General features: G+C 51.4%; 1 protein-coding gene across 1 annotated transcript; it reads right to left on the reverse strand.

Annotated features, from left to right (window-relative positions):
* Positions 1–1,739: 1,739 nt before the first annotated feature.
* On the reverse strand, positions 1,740–21,147 carry dok4 (docking protein 4). Its single transcript, XM_036544601.1, has 8 exons — positions 20,952–21,147; positions 7,978–8,085; positions 7,130–7,244; positions 6,418–6,537; positions 5,824–6,013; positions 4,873–5,011; positions 4,416–4,533; positions 1,740–4,091 (listed from the first exon to the last, which is right to left on the reverse strand). Exons 1-8 carry the CDS (start codon positions 21,015–21,017, stop codon positions 3,952–3,954), a joined length of 996 nt encoding a protein of 331 aa, XP_036400494.1. The 5' UTR covers positions 21,018–21,147; the 3' UTR covers positions 1,740–3,951.
* Between the last annotated feature and the right edge of the window lie 1,856 nt (positions 21,148–23,003).

Genomic DNA, 23,003 nt, shown 5'->3' on the forward strand with positions numbered 1-23,003 from the left:
TCTACACCAAACTGCACCAGAGAGTGTGCATAGTCAAACTAATTCACAGCAGAGCCTGCCTGATTTTTTTAGGTGTCAATTTTACTATCAGGTGTAGACATACAGACTAGTCAACTTGAAATGATACAATTTCAGTCCATTAACAAACTGCAAATGGTGAAATTTAAATTCACACTGGCTGTGGTGTTATTTCCTGGTGTTACGCTATCAGCTTTGCCAACAGACACTTCACTTACTGGTCCCCCCACTAGTACCACAGTGAAGCAGATCCACTTGCTCCTCTTTAACTACCTAATAATACTATTGTATATGACAACCTCTTTCCATCTAGGAATAGCTTTCATGTTTGCACTTCAAAGAGTATGGACTACAGCCTACATTTCCTTTCTGCCTGAACTGAGATCCCAAGAGGGAGGAGAAGCAACAACGGTTTTTTAACTGTTTTAAGGCAGAAATTCAAGTCCTAGGTGGGAGAGAAAAGATGATGTCCTGATGACGTCCTCAGTGGTTAGCACTGAGGTCCTCGAGAGTCGAAGACTAGAATAATCAGTCAGCAAAAGTCAAACACCCAGAAGCTAGGATGGGGACCTTCGAAAAACAACATCTCTGAAGAAGCCCGCAGTGACTGACCCTGGTATTTGCGTGTTAGGGTGTTTTCTTCCCCCAAGCGAATAATCTAAAAGAAACCCCTCTAACGACACTCAACATGGACACCTCTTTATCATCGAATCCATCAAAAATAAATCTGCCATAATTTCGCCACCATTTCACATCACACAACTGTGATGTGTGCATTTTTCCCAGAAAACGCAAGTGACACAGGACATGTCCCCCACTCCCTAAACACACACACACACACACACACACACTCACACACACACACACACACTCACACACACACACACACACACACACACACACACACACACACACACACACACACACTCACACACACACACACACACACACACACACACACACACACACACACTCACACACATTCACACACATTCACACACACACACTCACACACACACACACACACACACACACACACACACACACACACACACTCACACACACACACACACACACACACACACACACACACACACACACACTCACACACACACTCACACACACACACACACACACACACACACACTCACACACACTCACACACACTCACACACATTCACACACATTCACACACACACACACACACACACACACACACACACACACACGAGAACAGTTTCTCTACCCGACACACAATCACACAATGTGAAATAAATATCTGTATTCACAAGAGCCCCACCGGGCAGCATCAATTCAGGTTATATATATATTTATGTGTATATACACGAGATTCAGAAGGAAGAGATATGTTCAACAAAAGCTTAGCCCTTCTTAATGCTAACATGAAATAAATAACGACACCATGTGTGATTTTCTTGAGGTCCAGCATTGTATAACTAGCCTTAGACATAAAGGTGTTCCACTCCAGGCTTGCATGCTAACATCCCATACACTCTGTACCACAAAAGAGCAACGGCGTCACTATGGAAACCAGCCCCCCCCAGCTCAGCAAATCAACTTTGTACAGACTGTGGGCTCAAAAAAGACCGTTTTCTGCCTCTTAAATTTTCAATTAAAATCATCTGAAAAGTTTTTTTTTTTTTTACCCCATCACAAACATCTATGCAAAAAAAAAAATACAGAAAGTGGCATTAATATCAATAATGAATAATGCATTAATGATGTAAAAAAAAAAAAAAAAGACTTCAATTTGGAGTAAAGTGACCATCGACAGGAACTTTGTGAACGACCCCATGGTTACAAGTAGGTGTGTCACAGCAGCCCTGTCAGTCATTCACTAAACCCCTCCCCTAATCCTTTGTGCGATTCCATAAGTGCACTGTTCACTCTTTCACTGGACAGAGTGTAAAACTCCATTATAGATCTTCCTCATTTCAGTGTTAACCCCCTAAGTGAAATGCAGGGATGGTGTTAAATGGTAAGCAGCTGGAGGAGGCCTACAGCTTCAGATGGCTATTGGTTCGTAGCCCCGGGACAGACCACTCGCTATATTGCAGCCCCAGTCAGAGTGGAACACCCTCTTTAGCCCTAAAAAACGTATTTGGTGTGAAGGTTCTCCCAGACAGGTAGATCAGAGAAGTGTTTGTACCCAGAACAGCTACCTGCCCCACCTCAACCCCTCTGGTATTCCACCTACAAACGGCCCAGCAGACTACGTCACACCGAGAAGACAATGTTTCAGATAGAAGAACTATTTTCTCCTGAGTTGTCTAAAATGGATTGAATAAAAATCATCACTTCTGAGTGCAAAACGTAACTTCGAGAACGATGTGGGTCGGTAATCGGACGTACTCTCAAAAACAAAAAAAAAGTCACGATGCAAAGGTAAGAAACAAACACCAACAAACAGTGATATTCATCATCGTCACACTGGCGTTTGGACAGAGAATGCAAATGGATTTTTAGGAAATCAGACTCTGAAATGAAGCCATTTCTCATTCAGACGTGGGAAGTTCCTTTAAAAGGAGGAGGATAAATTTGAAAGTTGAGTTGAGCTGTGCTGGCTCACAGTCCTTTCTTCCAGTACCAGGGTTCTCCTTCCAGGTCGCTGTCCAAAGAGCAGGGGCCTCTTGACAAAACCCGCTCTTTCTACGATCAAGGGTTCAAAGTTCCAGTAAAAAGAGGTGGAGTCAACAAACCACACCCACCCATTTCACTAGCTCATTACAAACCCTTAGCATTACTTAAATATTAAACATTGAGGACCTCTGATTGGATGAATGAGACAAAACAAACCTCCCAGAAATGTCCCATCTGCAGTCCCAAACAAACCCCAGCATGAGAAAAACCAGGAGAAGCAACAAATCAGACAATGGTGGCTCTCCTTGCTCAAAACGCCGAGCAAACCCATCGCCCGATTGCCCATTCAGCCGAGCTGAACGGAATTCGATTTGCGATGGGAAGCTTGAGTCATCTGAGCCACACTGTCAGTGACATCATAAAGAGAGGAGAGAGAGAAATGGATTAAAATGGACAGCGCTTCTGTGAGAAAGAGTGCGAGAGGAGCCCTGCCTTCCTCTGACATGGGAGACTCGCCAGGAGAAACTGGGTCACTGTGCGTTTTCGAGGAAACGGGAAACCTCCCCGCTTACACACTTCTGTGTGTCGTGTTGAGTTGAGTTCACAGGCTGTGTGCCACGCCACACTCATGCAGCAGAGCTCAGTGGGCTATGGGTTACTGGGTGGCGGCAGAAATCACACAATGTTTTTCTTTTTTTTTTATTTTATTTTTCTGTGTTCTGCTAAGGGGGGGAAGACTCCTACTCCAGACCCCGCAACGAAACATTGAACTCCATCAACACAAGAGGGTCCATGTAGTAGAGCGTTAGGGTAGGGTATCCCTGACCCCAAAGAGCGGAACCCGAATGGGGACAACTCAGCCCTCTGTGAGGGACCACTACAAAAAAAAGAGACCCTCCACAGTCGTGATAGCCCTCTCTGAGGAACATGCACTAAGGGGTGCACGCAGGAAGAGTCAGGAAAACGAAGCGTCCGGCTGTCTAACAAATCCCAGCGCAAAGACGAGGAGCAGGAACTCCGCGGGCCGCAGTGCTCTTCACTTCCCTCTGACTTCTTCTTGCCTCCCTCTGTCCTCCTTACTGAGGGCTGCTGGGAGTTGGAGTTCCTTTGGGGGAGGGGGGGGGTAGGGAGTGTGGCGGTTGTCTGTCTCTGCTCCTCCCACTTCCGGGTGAAGGGCATGAGTGTGTGCTCCCTCAGCGGTTTGGGGCCCCCGCCCACGCCCCGTCCCCCTGACGGGCCCACGGGGGTGTGGAAAAGAAGTCCAGGCGCCAGCGGAGACGCGTGGGTGAGAGATGAGGGAGGAAGGAAAGGGGCGGGTGTCTGCAGCGCCCCTCATTGGCTGGGGTAGGAAGGGAAGTGTCCGGGGGGGTGTCGGCTCTGACGCAGCGGCACCGTGCTGTGACGCTCCGGGGGGAGCCGTGTGGGGAGCAGGTCAGCGTCGGGGTCCGTCTGAGAGCCGCCAAACACGTCACCTGAGGGGGGGGGGGGGGGTGAGAGAGGGAAGAGAGAGAGAGAGAGAGACAGAGAGGGAAGAGAGAGAGGGGAAGGAGAGAGGGAGAGAGATGGAACACAGATGAAACTTGTGTAATGACATCCATCATCATTCCTGTGCAGGTGGCAGAAATCGGAGACTGAGGAGAGCTGTACACCACAGCAATGTCTGAGAGAGGATTCACCAACCATTCAAAGGGTGGCGCTAAGCGTTTTCACTGGTTCAACTCTGCCAGTGTTTGACAGACATAGCAGCGGGTCCCCCTCGCCCTCCCTCGCCCCCGACCCCCGACCCCCCCTCGTACCGTTGGCAGGGTCCAGGCTGGCCTGTGTGCCCGTGATGTGGTGCCAGAAAGCGCTGCGGGGCAGAATGGCTGTGGGGGTGCAGGGGTACGACCCCGCTTCCGAGCCTTTCGACAGCAACTGTCCGGGAGAGAGAGACCCAGTGAGCATTCCACCTTCATCCATCTGCACCAGCATCATCATCATCCTCACCATTATCATCATCATCCTCACAGAGGCCACTGCCACATGCCTGCATCAGTGAGCATGTAAGCGTGTGTCTGTGTGCGTGTGCGCGCGTGTGTATGTGTGTGCGCGCGCGTGTGTGTGTGTGAGTGTGTGTGTGTGCGTGCGTTTGTGTGTGCGTGTGTGTGTGTGCGTGCGTGTGTGTGTGTGTGTGTGTGAGTGTGTGTGTGTGTGCGTGTGTGTCTGTGTGTGTGTGTGTGTGAGTGTGTGTGTGTGTGTGTGTGTGTGTCTCACCCTGCTGCTTTTCTCCAGCTCCATCAGAGCTCTCTTGTGCTGCTCGGCGATGGCGAGGGTGGCTGAGTGCACTCTCTGATAGATCTGCTCTCCCTCGCGGGTCTGGAAGGTGTACAGGCCCTCTCCACTGTCACACATCCTGCAACACACACACACACACTCGCTGTGAAACAAATACACACACACACACACACATATACTCGCTGTGAAACAAATACACACACACACACAGTCACACACGCACTCACTGTGAAACAATTAAACACACAAGTGTGCTCTAGGGCCATGCTGTTACTTCTGAAACATCCAGTAATTGTAAATGATTATCATGAACCTAACAACAGCACAGTAGCGAAGCAGATCTCTCTCTAAACTGTGTGAACTGAAGGCCCTATTACCATCCTGTACTACACCATTACAGCCACTGGAGGGCAGCATAGCACTACCATCAACCATCAGGGGCAGGCCCATCTCTGCCCTTTGAGATATACCCTGCAATCACATTGAATTGTCCTGTCTTCACTGACTGAGGATGAAAACCACAGGCGCAGATAAGAAATGAAATTCATGCAATCATGTAATCTATTGACTCAATCTCCCCACGGACCCAATCCTATGTCTGTCTGCCCGTCTCCCTCAGAGAGCAGTTTAGACACAGTTTGCACCGTATATCTCACACACAGAGGGGAAAAAGCACCCCTTCTGTAACCACTGCACCTCTGACGGGATCATCGCTAAAATACAGGAAACTGTACGCTCTCTGTGTATGGCGGTCCCTCCTGTCCCATGGCCTGTCCTTCCCCCTCCCGAAACGTGTCCTCGTCCTTTTCCTCTTTGCCTCTCAGTGCCCAGTATGTCCCTCTTTGTGTCTCCCAATCCTTCAGTTCAGTGCCCTCTCTGCCCCCCCCCCCCCCCCTCATGCCACCCTGCCCCCCCCCCCCCCCCCCTCACCTGCCGGCCTCAAAGGTGAAGCGGGTGGCGTCCCGACCGTAGCGGCGCAGGGAGCAGAGCGGCCAGGTGACCAGCTTGGTGCGGGGGTTGTGGATGTCCCACAGGTAGATGTTCTCGTGGGTTATCTGCATCATGCACTCTCCGTAGATGTCCAGGTTGGGACAGGGAAGCAGGAACACGTTGAAGCGCTCTGCCAGAGAAGAGGGGTACAGGCGTCAATTTCCGAGGGACAGGTGTCAATCTCTGAGGGACAGGCGTCAATCTCTGAGGGACAGGCGTCAATCTCTCAAACTCAGCCCCGATCTCACGAACGCGTGCAAATCTCAGCGGTACAGCTGTCACTTCACAGACACAGGTGTAAATCTCACAGGAACAGGTGTCACTTTCAGAGGCACAGCCGCCAGCCTACAGAAACAGGTGTCAGTCTCACAGACAGCCCTCAGCTCACAAACGCCTGTAAGTCTCCAAGGCACAGCGGCCATTTTACAGATCCAGGTGTCAGTTCACCACCACGTCAGAGGCACATATAGTTAGTGGAATCAGTATAACTGCCCCATCAGCTGGGCAGAGTCTAAGCAGGGGGCGGAGTCTCACCTGTGTGCTCACACTGTACCCCCGCAGCCAGCAGGTCCGGCTCCCCCAGACTGATGTCATTGAGCCGGGTTCCCAAACACTCGATTGACAAGGTCTTGAACCACTCCTCCGCCTCCAGCTCTGAGAGGAAACAGGAAGTGAGGATGCAGAAACAGGAAGAAAGGAAGACAGGGCTCCTCCCGCTCATACATACTGTTGTTCAGATCAATCTAGTAAGATGTAGCGGTTTAATGTTGTACCTAAACTATAAATGAACTACCTATTGATATACCCATAATGCAATATATGAAAATTATTTAAGTGATACACCAGTTCTTTCTGAAGCTGTAACAGAGGATCAACAACATGAAACTTATAAAATGTATGAAGCCTAGCTTGCTAACAGTGTATGAATGAAACACTGCTATGTGTTAATTGTGATGAATTAAAGACACAACGCAAGAGCTATTTAAAGTAACAAGATGCATGAATGCATTCAGAATGAATTCAACACTGGGCATGTTTGCTTTGAAACAGCACTTGCTCAGATTGTGTGAGGTGGTGTGACCCAGTTTGGTTTACTAATTCTGTAGCCTGAATTAGTTTTGATTTAAGTCATTTTAAAGACAGACCTAAGTGCAATACCAGCACAGGTGCATGTCTGTGAGACAGGTGATTCACTGAGCTCCCCACCCCCCCCCACCCCGCCCCCCCGCCCCAGGCCAAAGCGCACCTGAGTCACAGGTGAAGGTGCGGGATGTGTCATCGGTGAAGACGATGGCCACCGCCTGTCTCTTGGTGTCCCGTGGGAGTCTTGTCACATTCTTGACATTGCTGATCTCTGTCACCTTGTGGGGGGCAGGGGGGGGTCACAGTGTGGTCAAAGAGAGGTCAATGTGAGTACAGGTGCGGGGGGGGGGGGGTCCTTAGGTTCGGAAAACATAGGGATGCAAAGGGACAGAGAAAAAGAGAGAAACAGACAGGCTGGAGGTGGGGGGGGGGGGGGATGTTGAAAGAACCGAGATGAGAGTCCCAGAGTCATGCAGAAGAGCTGAGGATAGTGGGGGGGTGAGGTGGGGGGGGGCAGCACATCGATGAGGCTCAGACAGATGTGCTTGAGTGTGTGTGTGCGCGCGTGTGGATGTGGGGGGAATTTCCAATCCCAGAATCCCCTTTGATGTGAGACACAGCAGCCTCTCTCTCATTCGCTGGTGCGTGAATTCCCCCGGACAGGCATGAAGGGTCTCTCAGAGACGAGAGCGCTAATACCACCCGAACGCTGCTCTCTGCCACGATGTTTCAGCACGGATTTCAGTACCAGCGCCAGTTCACCTCATCTTCCTGATTTAAACTGGCAACCCCCTCATCAGGGACCATGATCACCTGATTATGTGCAACTTTCCCATAGGGTTTCTCCAGCGTTACTGTATCTCTGTAGTCATAAACTATGTCGTTGTATTTTATCTTGTTCTGCACAGTGCCTTGTGTGGGGTAGAGGCGCTTGGCAGATGAAATGTGTAATTTATTCAGTGATTTGTTTCTGATTAATACTGGGAGCAGGCAGGGTGACAGGCAGGGTACCTTGGGACACGCCCTGATGTAGGCCGACTTCTCGTCAGGATACTTCTCCAGTCTGCGGGGGCCCTTGCTGGAGGATTTCTTAAACACCAGCCAGCATCGGCGGTAGATCTGCAACAGAGAAACGCAACACAACCGTTCAGTGCATTCATTTACATTTACATTTACATTTGCTCATTTGGCAGAAGCTTTTATCCAAACTGACCTACAAGTGAGGCAGAGTGCAACACAAGCAAAAAACCATAAGGAGTCAACAATATTAGAAGTGCTGCATGACCAGGTTTCAGTGGTTGGCCAGACAAGGTACCAGCTAGCTGGTAGAGATAACGAGTGTATCAAACCATTACATTACATTTCTTTTTTAGTTTAGTAGGAAAGAGTTTTAGGACATGAGAAATTCCTTTAAGTGGTAGTAAGCATTCACACACACACACAGCAGCCTGCAATCACAGGGGTGAAACACAGTCCAGTCCTTCCTCTCTCAACGTCATACTCGCCACAGTCCACAGACCTGTCAGCAACACCCAGCTCTCACAGCTGTCAGTCACCCTTTCATTGACATACAGACACTTGTCAGCTCATGCATGACAGCAGGCGACCAATGGCTGGTCTGGAGAGAAAGAGTGCGAGAGAAACACACACACACACACGCACACACACACACACACACACACACACGCACACACACACACACACGCACACGCACACGCACACGCACACACGCACACACACACGCACGCACGCACACACACACACACACACACACACACACACACACACACACACACACACACACACACCACCTGAATATTGCAAACAGGACAGTTTTCTCATGCCTAAGATTTGGCATAAAGAGGCAGCATGAGCTGGCTGTCTGGGAGGAGTGACGGCGAATCCGACTGCGGAATGTGAGCTGATGTTCTGTTGCCGCGGCGACGCGCTCGTGGACGTTCCGGAACTCTGCTGCACTTCCCTCTGTCTTTCTCCCCCTTTCTCCTCGTTCACTCTTTTCTCCTCTCAGATGAAAGAGCAGCCCTTTTTTATTTGTGTTCATAATGCCCTTCAAAGATGCCCCCCCCCAGCCCTCCTCATGTTGCCAGGGAAACCTAAACCTGAACCTGCACCTGCTCCAGTTAGCTCACACCCTCTGAATCCCCCCCCCCCCCCCCCCCCCCCACCCTCCACCCAGCCGCCAGTGTCCTCCCGGTGCGCCCCCCCCCCCACTGATAGAGCTCAAGGACAGTCGGAATTATCCCCCATGCGCACTGAGATTGATGGTGATTATTCAGCAAGATTTCTCGTGCCGTGTGGTAAAACCTTCCAAACTCACTGCCCCTCAGTGAGACTGAACAGAGAAACACCCCCTGCCCCGTTGAAGAGGAACACGAGGGCAGGAGTTCTCTGACGCCCCAAAAAAATGATGAATTAATAGTCTTATTGGGTGGCGTCTCGGGGCGTTCTCACCCAGGTATTGACATTGGCAGAATTAAGGCGGATCGATCCCTCTAAGCCCCGTTCCGATGGATAAGCTGCTCTTCGCAGCCTGAGAGACAGGATTGTCCTCCGCTCCCCACACAACACCCAATCACAAACCAAGGTCCAATCCAAGCAGTAAATTCAAGCAGATGCGAAAACGTGGCCAGCCTGTGCAAAGCCCTTGTGCACGGAAACAAGAAACAGGAAAAACACAGAAGGAGAGTGAAAACGTAGCAGGGCAGAGCCAACATTTTAATTAAAATTCCACTTTGAACCTTCAAAGGAAACACCCTCTATAGGAACACACAGCATTTCATCACTACGAGCTCTACAAATCTGCCACACAGGGGTTTGCCTGGAATTAAACTCCACATTTAATATGAGAGAGTGCACACACACACACACACACACACCCATATGCACAAGCACACGCACACGCACACACACACACACACACAAACATGCACGCACACCCACAGCCACACACTTCATCACACAGTGGAAGATATTGCATTCAGCAGATGTATACCACTCTATGTGCCATTAAGACCTTGCCTGAGCAATTCGAGTCACAATCGCTTGGCTCAATGGCTCAGGTGCGCAGGGTGTACACTGGCGCTAGCTTTTGGAGGCACTGCCCTGGCCTCATCCTCCTGTCCCTTCCTCCACACAGAGGGAGGCTGCAGATCTGCCCAAAAAAGGCCAAGCCATCTCGTCCCCGGGTGCAATGTCCTTCCAGCCAGCCTCCACAAATAAATTTGGGGCCAGGGTTAGGGACGTCACCCCCCACGAGCGCGATCCCACAGGATCATTCTGCCTGTCTGCAGCGAGACTATTCCTCCTCCTCCTCCTCCTCCCCTTTCCTGTCAGTGCTGAAGGCCGGGAGCTTTCAGGCCTCGCTGGACAAACTGACTCTGGAGCCCCGTAATTAGGCCTGTCTGTGGAGAGGGAGAGAGAGAGATGCAGGAGAGAGAGAGATGCAGGAGAGTGAGAGAGGGAGATGCAGAAAGAGAGAGAGAGGGAGAGAGGGAGACCGAGGCAGATGCAGAGAAAGGAACAGAGAGAGGGACAGGGAGGGAGAGAGACAGTGTGAGAGAGAGAGGGAGAGAGAGAGAGAGAGGGAGAGAGAGGTAGAGAGAGAGATGCAGGAGAGAGAGAGAGGGAGATGCAGAAAGAGAGAGAGAGGGAGAGAGAGAGAGAGAGGGAGACCGAGGCAGATGCAGAGAAAGGAACAGAGAGAGGGACAGGTAGGGAGAGAGATAGTGTGAGAGAGAGAGGGAGAGAGAGAGAGAGAGAGCGAGAGAGTGAGAGAGGGGGGGGGGAGAGAATGAGAGAGAGAGGGGGGGGGCAGACAGGGAAGAAGAGGGAGAGAAAGAGTGAGACGTGGACAGACAGACAGAGAGAGAAAGGAAGACAGACAGAGAGAGAGATTGACCTTTGTGCTGAGCTAGTGGAGGCTTGCAATAACAATGTTAACCTCTGACCCTGTGGTCTCTGCAGCCCCTGAGGGCTTCTGGAAATGTCACTGCTGACAGAGGAAGGAGGGCTCAGAGAGGGGAAGGGGGGGGTACATATGCATTCATAGCACAGGTCTACAGCGCTATTTCACCTGCTTAGCTTCCAGGCAGACATACAGCGCCGCACTGACAGCTCAGAATCACATGAGCACACAAGACCTACACGCATGCACACCCACCCACCCACCCCCAAAGCACGCTCACACCCCTCCTACACACACACACACACACCCCTCTACACCCCCCCCCCCCCCCACACACACACACGCGCGCCTCTACCCACCCCCAAAGCACACTCACACCCCTCTACACCCCCCCCTCCCACACACACACGCGCGCGCCTCTACCCACCCCCAAAGCACACTCACACCCCTCCTACACACACACACACACACTCTCACCCCTCCTACACACACACACACACGCGCGCGCGCCTCTATCCCCCCCCCCCCACACACACACACACGCGCTTCTACCCGCCCCCACACACGCACACATGCGCACCTCTACCCCCCCCCACACACACACACACACACACAGCTATTGACTCCTCTTCCAGCCCATGCAACAGAGGCCCAGATTAAACAAACCGATGCCTTCAAATTGCTTCTCCGTCCTTCTCTCTGAGTGATTATACTGTATTGGATCTCATATAGTGTAGCCCCCCCCCCCCCCCCCCCAACCCTCGCTCGCCATTTCCTAATTGGCGCATAACGAACGCTCCTGCCAGCATTTCGAAAGCGCACTTCCTGTGCCATCAGGCCCGCCGTAATGGCAGATCAATACCAATCACGCCATTTATTCTCACAGGGAACCCAAATCAAATACCTGCACGGCATTACTTAGGTACTGTACAATTAAATCAAAGGCTCGTAGGAGAAAAGCAAATCCGCAATTAAAAGCGCAATCTGTCTTATTTAGAGCAGGGGCAGGAGTAAGAGGGGGAAAAAGTGCAGGAGATTAATCTCCGTTATCAGAACAAGGGAATAAATGAAGTTAGATACTGCTGCTCTGCCAGGGCGGGGCAGGAGCTGGGCAGCTCTGTGACAGTAAGGGACTGCGTTCCCATTCATCTGACTCCAGAATATTCTACAGCTCCATCCTGATCTATCTTTGTGATGTCATGACTGAATCCGGCCCTGCCTCCTGCTGATATAGCCTCAGGTCTGCTTTGCGGGCATGTTCATTCATAACCGTGCACTGTGGGCTTTTCTGGCGACTGTTCCTGTATGCCCGCTCACATGGCCTCCATCTTGGCTCAAACGCTGCGGTCCTCAGGAGCCCATCACTCCAACAACGGCACAAACACTGAGGCATGCTGGGAAATCATGGGGAGAACACAAAGCCTGGATTCTGCTGTCACTTGTACTCAGCCCTGACCCACAATGAAATACAAGCATTACTGTTATTCCTCACACGCACAGGTTGGTGATCACATAATGCAAATCAAAAGAAATATGTCTGAAATAAAGTAAATTCTGCATTTATTTGCTAGTCAGAGATAAGAAGGAATGTTAATTGAACAAACACCTGTAAATTATTATTATTATAATTATGACTATAATTACAGTTATTATTATTAATAAACTCCAGTGACTCAGAAACAGGGATAAAAGCTGAAATCACTAACTCTGCCTTATTTCATTTCTGCAGTATTTCATATAACTCTTCCATCAGTCAGGGCACCCACACTGACAATGGAAGCATGTCACCTCATCTCCGATAATGACCCAAGTGCAAGGACAGGCGTCCTTTTCTCTCCTCAGCCAGCCAATCAGAACACTCCCCCCTGTGGGTCACGTGACTCGTGTGGCCAATCGTCTCCAGGCATCGATCGCGGCGGACACGCGGCGGAACAGCGGGCAATCAGCGGCCGCTGTGACCAATTAAACACGGCAACAGCAAGGACGAGAGGCACTCGCCGGGCAATCAGCTGAGACTGTCTGCAATTAAATGCGCCACCGCCAAGGACAAGGGACACATGCCGGGCAATCAACTGTGGCCACCGCCAATTACTGGGGCTTTTTGTCCCCCTGAAAGAGGGCACCGGGCCCTGAACCCAAACGACCGGGAGCGAGGCGCCTAATGCATTTCAAATCGGCCGTGCTGCCACAGGAGCAAAACAGAGACCCTGCTCTGTATGGGGCCTCACTGTAATGGCATGGTCTCGTTATGTGTGTGTCTACAGAGTCTTAATGCCCCTCTCCTACACACACACACACACACACACGCACACACGCGCACACACACACACACACACATGCACACACACACCTGAGAGAAAACACACACACACACACACACACATACGCACACGCACACGCACACATACACCTGAGAGAAAACACACACACACACACACACACACACACACACGCACACACACACCTGAGAGAAAACACACACACACACACACGCACACGCATGCGCACGCGCACGCGCACACACACACACACACACACACACACACACACACACACACACACACACACACACACACACACACACCTGAGAGAAAACACACTGCCCCCTGCCTCCTGGTGTTTAGATGAGCTTGAGTTTTACACGCTGAGCGTTCGATCGGAGCCTGACCCTGGCTGCAGGTGAGAAGGAGTTCATGGTTTGCATTCTCTCATGGCTGGCACCTGCGTGAGTGTGTGAGAGGGGGCTGGATTTGGGAGAGACAAGGCCACGGATATTAGCGGTGCTGTGAAATGAGCGGTATCGATCCGCCGGGCCTGCTTCCCGGCTTACCCCCCCCAGCCTGCCGGCTTGTTTGTTTGGGTTGCTGAGGCAGGACCTCGCCGCACCCCTGCAGAATTGGACTGGAACTGTTTAATTACCATTCCAGCCCCGTCCTCCAAACACACACGCACGCACACGCACGCAAATGCACGCACAGGCACACACTCACACACAGACACACAAGCAAACACACACCCATACACACACAAGCAACAACACATACATGTGCATTCACATTTACAGGCAGACACAGACATACATACACGTTTGCACACGTGTCTTCACACATACTCTAAAACCTACACAGATGTAAAATCCATTAATGGGCATATGGTTTATATCAGTTATTTATTGGTAGCTTAAGTACCTGGCGGCAACTTGCATTCATTATTCAAATGTTCCATCAACAGACACTTAGACTAATGCGGGCATTTTAACTGTGGGATCACTGTGAAATCGATATGAGAAATATTTATATGACAACACAAGCACGGTCTGACCTCTCCGTGCATTAAAGCAACGGGTGATGGACACCTCCCTCCCTATGCAGACCAGAAAACCATGCATTCTGCACACATACACACACACACATCAGATCAGTGCACTCTCTATGACACTGCATACATGTAGGAACATAAATAAAAGCTGTAAATAACACTCAACAAGTTCAAATTGCGGTGCTGCAGCCCCCCCCCCCCCCCCAACACACACACACACACACACACACACACACACACACTCACACACAAAATTCACACACAACACAGAACTCACATACACACAGAATACATATGCAGAACATACACATGTGCATCTGTGACAGACACTGTATGGAGAGGGTCCTGCAGGTTCCACTCCACCCCAGTCCCTCTCCCTCCAGCAGGCTTTACAGGGTACGGTTTTCTTTATTAAAATTAATAATTCACAGCACCATTCTGCCACCTTGGGCTGTCAACCCAAGGAAACTACTTGATTCTTTTTTTTTTCTCAGAAAGATTGCTTTTCCAGCTCCAATTACACATGCAAGGACAAGATGGTTCATACTTAATGTGTGACAAATCAAGGAATGAGAAATGTTATCAAAATCACCCCATTTCTAACTCTTACTCAATAGAGAATACATCCCGCTATACAAACTACAGCTTCTTTGGTCAAATATTATACCTGCAAGTGTACTGGCATACATATATGAATATAATGAAAAGAACCATTTTTAACTCTCCTTTAACACCATATCAACTGCCTCCAGAGTGGCAGCGGTGGTAAGGGTAAGAGTAAGAGTTTGTAATGCCGGGGTTGCCAGTTTGAGTGTTAGGTGGGTCACTGCTCTTGCACACAGGGCCAGGGTACTTAGCCTGAATTGCCTTGGTAAATACCCAGCTGTACAATAATAGCAGATAATGAGTCCGTGTGAAGAACTCCACAGACAGCCAGCTGAAGCACACCATCCATTGTCCCCGCAGTCATGCTGTCGAGCGCGTGTCACCGGATAACCACAGATCAAGCGAGCGTGAGTTTGTGACGCTCATGAGGGTGTTTTCCCATCCATCCCTCTCCCCTCCCTGATCTGCCACCTCAGTAAACCTCAGACCAGCGACCCTGAGCTTGGAGCCGGGATCCTGCATCCTGCCGTTAGGCAATGGGATCAGCCGTTAAGGCTAATGAGGGCAAGTGACTGAGCGCTAGAGGTGCTCAGAGATTCACCCTCGAAGAGTGTGTGGGATTACGATAATCCAGCCCGAAGGCTGCTAAATCTGCCACTTCACCCAAGGAGAGGGGATGGAAGAGACCGCGGAGGGAGAGAAGGAGGATGAGAGAGAAGGAGAGGGAAAGAGAGGGAGGGTGAGAGAGAAAGAGAGGGAAAGATAGAGAGTGTGAGAGAGAAAGAGAGGGAGGGTGAGAGAGAAGGAGAGGGAAAGAGAGGGAGTGTGAGAGAGAAAGAGAGGGAAAGAGAGGGAGGGTGAGAGAGAAGGAGAGGGAAAGAGAGGGAGGGTGAGAGAGAAAGAGAGGGAAAGAAAGAGAGTGTGAGAGAAAGAGAAGGAGAGGGAAAGAGAGAGACTGTGAGAGAAATAGAAGGAGAGGGAAAGAGAGAGAGTGTGAATGAGAAAGAGGAGGGGTGAAAGCAAAAGAGAGGAAGAGAGAAAGAGGTAGGGAAGAACGGGGTCAAGGGGCTAGGGCGGGGAGAAAGAAGGCAGGACAAGAGAACACACATGGATGAAAAGAAAAGGATGTGGGGGCGGGGGGGGGGTTGATTTTGGCAACACTTATTTATTCTATCGTGCCAATACATGGAGGTTTGAACATGAAGGGGGTGAGAAAGGGCGGGGCAGGAGTGGGGTGCAGGTTTTGATTTAGTTCAGCCGAAATGGCAATCAGGAGTGTGACAGGAGTCCCCAGCAGCTCAGGACCTCCCACAGGGGCCCACTTACTGCCACAAATTACTCCTCTCTGGAACACCTGCCCCCCTGGGAGAGAATCAAAGAGTCACATCTCTCTGCTCCACCCCCCCCATCAATTTTTCCCTCCATCCATACCTACACCCATCTCTACCTGCCACCCCTCCCGCCCCCCCACACCCATTCACCTCCTTGCTGCATAGCCTGGCATCATCGGGCAAGAGCCGAAACCAGGTGTACAGAGAGAAACAGGGAGAGAGAGCAGCAGCGAGACAGGGAAAGACAGACAGCGGGAAAGAGAGAAACAAGGAGAGAGATAGACAAAGAGACAGAGACGGTGTGAGAGAGAGAGAGAGAGAACAGAAGGACAGAGACAGAGACCATGTGAGTGACAGCGGCCAGCCCAGAGGGCGTACTCTGGAGAGGAGAAGGGGAACGTGTCTGATTTTCTCCTCCCATTCTTGTTCTCTCCTCTCCCCCTCCTCTGCTGCCATCCAAGGTTTCCGTGGTAACATTCGCCAGCCTGAGGCCAGCTGTGGACTGTATGCTCGGAGGTGATCATAGCTGCAACAGTGATCAGTGCACTTTCAGCACCGCTGCAACCCCGCATCATCGAAGCCCTGGAGTGCGGGCCCACATGCCCCCAGCAACATCATCTTCATCAGCGTCGTCATCATCATCATCGTCACCGTCATCACCAGCATCATCATCAAGAAACAAAGAACTGCTGAGAATCCCCCCCCCCGAGTTAATGATGAACTATAGAATAACTGGCACCCAAGCATTGATTAATAATGAACTGGAAGACCACTGCACCTCCAATACTCCTAAATCAATAACTGGAGGATGTGTCGTCTCCCCCCCCCCGCGTAATTAAAATGGGGATGGCGACTGACTGCTTAATTAAGAACTGCGAGGTTACTGACGGAAGAGAGAAGCAGGACGAGAGAGGAAGACAGAGGCATTCTAATTATCCGTCTTCTGATATCTCTCTCTTCCTCTCTCTCGTTCTCTCTCTCTCTCTCTCACTCTGCTTCACTGCCAAAATCAGCATCAAACGCAGGACAGCTGTTCCTGCTCACAGTTACGAAACGCTGTGCGGTCCGGAGGACGGGGTGGGGGGGGGGGGTGCGGATGAGGGGGGGGCGAGGCGGGGGAGTTGAGAAGACGGACTAACTGAGCAATTAGGATGTTACCCAGAGAGCCACTGAACCAGGACGCAGTCAGGAATCGAATGTTAACTAAGCGCTAATTAGCCTGATTGGGTTCCTTGCTTTTTAATTGAACCTCAGGAGGAGAGTGAGGAGACACCCTGAGCTAATTAGCTCCTCCAGATCTGAGGGGTGCGGGCGGTTGCCAGGGCGGTTGCCGGGGGGTGGGGGGGTTATAGCATGCCATTGACTGCCAGGGAGATCAGGTGGGCTGTGGGCGGGGCATAGAGGTGACCTGCCACCTCCCACCACCAAATTTCCCATCACTACGCCAGGTGGGGTGTTGGTCAGTGGGACGGGCAGGATTTGGCAGGAGTGCCAGCTGGCAGGTCACCGTTAGGCAGCTGATTAGGAACAACGCAGCCAGGACAGGATGTGGCAAGCAAGCCAGTCAACACAGCCAGCACTGTGCCGAGACTGTGTCAGAGGGGAAGCCATGTCAGTCACAGCCCTGAGCTCCACCCCTCAGTCAGACAGACTGGGAGATGAGGGTAAAAATGCTGGCCGATAAAGCCAAAGGTACCAGGGTGCTCAGCTTTCTCATGGTACCCGTACTGGGACAGGGGCTCATATAATAACCCAGTCTGAATGAAAACAGTGAGATTTGCTCAGCTGCGTTTCGGAGGGGGGGAGTAAGCGCCGGGGTAACCTTTGAAGACAGCAGGAGGTCAGCTACCATGGACACCCAGCCGAGGAGCGGGGCGAAGACACGCACTCTGCACTCACCGAAAACGCGAGTGCGCACACACGCTCGTCACTGAAGTGGTTACAAAGAGGCACCCTCCGGGGGTGCGAGCCCCCCGTACCTCTCCTCTCCTCTCTGATGAAAGAGGGGCCCCCTCCCTCACAGGCCTCCCACCGGGACGCCCCACACTGTTCCCTGCACCTCAAACTCCACAAGCCCCCGACACCCCCCCCGGCTGCGGACGACCCAGGCGGGGGGGCCCTCTGACTCAGCACACAGCAGCAGGGAAGAAAGGCAGAGAGAGCAGGAAACAGACAGAGAGAGAGGGAGGGAGAGAGGAGAGAGAGAGGGGAGAGAGCGAGAGGAGAGAGGAGAGAGGGGAGAGAGGAAGAGAGGAAGAGAGAGGGGCAGAATAGGCGAAAGAGAACGCTCTCTTTTGAAGTTTCCCCTCACAGAGAAAAGCTTTGTTTTGCCTCAGATAAAGTATGAATGCTGGAAGCAGCCGCTGCGGCTGACGTGCAGGCGGAATAAGAATGGCGAGGCTTACTGCTCTGCCAGTCAGCCAGGTATTTCAGAGATACAAGGTGACGCTCACGCGCGAGAACGAAACATTAAACCATTCAGAGGCAACGGTTCTGCAGCCCCAAATTACAGCGCCGAAATGATGGAGGTGACAGGCTGGATTCTTTTAATGCCCTGGAACAGGGATGGGGGGGGGGGGGGGCAGAGGGGAGGGACAGAGCCAAACAGGAGAGGCGCTGGAGAGAGAGGGAAGGTAGAGAGAGCGGGAGATAGAGAACAAGGTGGGAAAATGGCATTACACACAGGGACGTAAGAAGAGGATGGTAGAGAACAATGATAAAAAAAGTGCAAACTGATCATCTTCAACACATTTACACAATATCAAAGCGGCTAGTCAGCTAGCTAGCTACAGTACTACATTCAGTTCAATGCATTTCAAAATGAAAGCTCCGTCTCAGCCATTGTGAGAGCTGTGAGTGCTCTGATTTGCTGGCTTGTTATAGTCATTCTTGAGGGGGCGTGGTCTAAAGAAGGCCATCCATTGACATCACAATGCAGAGAGCATCAGACTGTCCTCTTACACAATCAGGAATCTCCCAGAAAGAGACCTATATCACACGCAGGGAGCACAGCAGCTGAATATCAGAGCACTTGAGAATATCTGTGAATAGCGTGTGCTTTTAACATCAGAACCACGAAAAACGTTGCCAAATGACGAATTGACAGCAGCCTCCTCTGAAACTGTGAGAACAGCCCTCAACAAGGTGTGAGCATCACTGTGAATGTGTGAGAGAAGAGAACCCTGCGAACACAGCCAACGCATTTAGGCTGGAGATACGCGTTCGCGTTAATTCACAATAATTCTCATCGTTTGCACGTCTGAAAGCCGAACTGGAGTGAACAGCTGTGGAGGGACAGAGATAGAAAAGGGAGAGGAGGAGAAGCAGAGCGAGGAAGCGGAGACTCCATAAATCACTCTCAGGTGTTCTGCTGTTTACTCCCCGGGGAGCAGGGTGAAGCATCCCCCCCGGTACCACGGCAACCGCGGTCCCGCTGACTGCGCGCTTTCTCCACGGGAGAGCGAGCTGAAACTGAGCCTTATCCCCGTGTCAGAAACAAAAATCCCCCGAATAATTACGGCCACTGGGAGGGGGGCGTCGGGGACGTGACAGAGGCAGGTTTATGGGTTATTCGGGACTCAGATGCAGGGAGAAGCTGAAATATTCAGTAACAGGAAGCGGTTTCTGTCCCTCCCCATCCCCAGTCCGTAACGCAGGCCAGCTCAAAACAGAACCAGGCCCCGGATCAGGGGACCAGAACCCGGGATGAACGCGGGAGCTGGTAGCAGGACCATGCAGGAGTCAGTGTGCCATGATCAGGCAGCGGGACCGAGGGGGAAAAGGGAACAGTAACAGAACAAGATAAGCCGTACAAATCTGCCGCTGCTCCGTGTCTCTGGGAGGATTTACACACAGAGCTGACAATAATTCTCCATGTGTCACAGAGGATTGAAGCTCCACGCTCGCAATGAGCTGGGATTTTACTGGGGGGACCAAGGGCAAGCACATCTCCAGGATCAGAGCGTCGCTCTGCCGTAATGAGGTCTACGAGAAAGCCTGCGAGAAAGCCGACTTCCCGTGCGGACCTCCCGACGCAGCCTAAACACCACAGATATCCTGCATGACCGGGAACTCCAGCGTCTCTCGCAGTTTCTAACTGGAGGTTCCTGTAGTACCTGTGCTGACTGTGGGTGTTCCATTCTAGAATGTTCGTAAGCAGCCAGCCAATCAGAACATGTTCCATTTTAGAATGTTCATAAGCAGCCAGCCAATCAGAACATGTTCTACTTTAGCATGTTCATAAGCAGCCAGCCAATCAGAACACGGGCAGCTTCACAATGGCAACAACGGCAAACAGAACTTTCAGTGTGAAATCCACAGAGCTGACTATCTGGTTAATAAATAGAAAATCTGTGTTAACACTGCCTGCAAATAGAAAGGGTCCTAAGAGACTCACCAGGCCTTCAGTCTGACAGCACTCTGGCAGAGGGAAAAAACTACCCCAACACAACAGACAAGCGTTTACTTGCCGTATAGCCACGATGGTCACAGAACCGGCCACTCAAAACCTGCCCCTCCCTGATAGCCACGTCCCCTGTGACCCCCCGCACGCCGCTAATGCGGAGTCAATGAGGCCGCTGTGACAAATGCTCCCAGAGCAGCGTGGGTAAAATTAGAGCGCTTTATAAATATGACCCACATTCGCGACCTGGATCGCGGATAACTAATGCCGGTCCCACCAGGACTCAGTACAGCCTGCGTCTTCAGAACCGCCGGCTCAAGATTCGGGGGCAGGGAGTGGGGTTTGTCAGGGTCCCAGCCTGCGGCGTACGGCAGTTACAGGAAGTGATGCGTACTCCACTCACCCCCAGCTTCCTGCTCCTCATGCGGACGTAACCCTGCTTCACGATGTCGTTGAAGTTGGAGGCCATCTCTGGGGGAGCTGGGGGGGCCGGCGGCGGTTACCATCCAGTCTTTCCTGTCCTCCACAGTACGCCTGTCTCTGCCCCTTCCTCGTTCTCTTCCTCTCTGTCTCTCTCTCTCTGTGATTTCCTTTTTTCCTTTCTCTCTCCTCTCACTCCTTCTCTGTGGCCTCCTCTCCTCCTTTCCTCATCCCTTCTTCAAAATCCCTGAAAGAGAAAAAAGACAAAGGAGAAAATCTATTATTTATAAAAAGGGGCTGGTGAGAACAGCGATGGCCAGCTCAGATGGTCCTATCACATTACAGTGTCACTCGTGCAGCAGACATTGTGAACCCAGCCCACACTTGGCTTATAGCTTATGTCTCTCACTCACACAGGTGAAAAATTTCACAGCTGCAGTTAAAGATAACATTGGATACAAATTTGTGCATTTTCTGAAAGTTCCTCGTTTCTGTTTGCTCGTGAAGCAAGGTACAAAGTAAGCATTAACAAGACTGAATCTGAACCGCACACACACACACACACACACACACACACACACACAGAGTTTTGACACACTTGTGAGAAAAGCAAGCTCAGGATATTAAAAAGGAGGGTGAATCTGGAGGAAATGGAGGAAGCAAGAACGCAGTTAAAATATGCCACCGCTGTTGTCAGTCAAAGCCTCCCACACCCCCCCCATCAGGCACGGCACGCGGGCGGCTGGCAGTCCCCCGGGGACCTGAATGTGATGACATCATCGTCCTGCTGTGGCCGGCGCCCGGGGCGCATTCTCAGAGCGACGGGCCGTAAATCTCCCTGACGACGAGGCCGGAGTGTTAAACTTTAACAGAGCACCTAATTAAACCACAGGCGAGCAGGGAGAAACACCTGCGACGCCACTGCAACGGGGGGGGGGGGGGGAGGACACACGACGGGTTGCCCAGCAACCGGAAAAACAACAACAACAAAAAAAACAAAAAACAGGAAGGCTGGGTTTATGAATGGAGGGATGGAGGGTCCCAGGGAAGATCGAAGAGGAGGGGGGGGAAAAAGGAGATGAAACATTCCTACATCCCACATGTGGCAGATTCTGAGAGGCCCACCAACGGCAGACGGGAGGGGGTGGGGGTGGGGTGGGGGGGCGAAGTGAGCACGTTTCCCCCAAGTGACGTCCCCTCCCTGTGAGTTACGCACTCTCATTCCACACACTGAGCTGCGTCAGGCTCAGGGTGTGTCGCTCTGAATGCCTGATGCCGGCTGGCGCCGGCGCACTTTGCCCAGAGACACTCGCGGAACTGGGGCCTCGCGACTCGGGTGAAAATCCCAGTCCTCGTTAAAGCACTAACGCTCTCAGAGCCGCGCAGAGAGACGCCAAACCGGCAGAATCACAAACAACGATTAGCTGAATCAATCACATCTGTGATCAGCGTGATCGGGAGGACAGACACCACACCCTCGCCAGGACCGAGCAGCACCTCCCGGGCCAGAAGAACCCGCTGCTTCAGAATTCAGGAGGAAAAAAAAAAACAAAAAGCATATTCGGTGGTGCATCACATCAGTTTGAAGACAGAATGTAGAGATGCATACAGGTACAAAACATGAAAGGTCAGGGTGGTGTATTAACTTCCAATTATTTGGAATTGTTTCTCAAACAGCAGAGCTTTCCAGACACATGGGAGGCTGAGCCATTTCTTGGTTTGGATAACTAACACGGGTACGTCACCAGCACAGGTTAGAAGGGCAGTCGAGTGTTAATATGTTAATTACCTTCAGTAATTCAAAGATAAACATTTGTGCCCAGTAAGGTAATATTTCTCCTTTCTCAAATCATCATCCAGTTGGCCGTTTAGCCCTTTCCCTCGTAGGTGGTATTGGCACCAGAACGTTGCAGGGAGAGTTATGATCGAAACGTCTGTCTGGAGATCAAAAGATCTGGAGGCAAAGAGGCGAGACGCCACTATCAGGCCAGCGCTCCGCACGCGATCCCCGCCTCGGGGGGAGACGGCAGCGCGG

The sequence above is a fragment of the Megalops cyprinoides genome, chromosome 13 (assembly GCF_013368585.1).
Source record: "Megalops cyprinoides isolate fMegCyp1 chromosome 13, fMegCyp1.pri, whole genome shotgun sequence".
Classification (NCBI taxonomy): Eukaryota; Metazoa; Chordata; class Actinopteri; order Elopiformes; family Megalopidae; genus Megalops; species Megalops cyprinoides.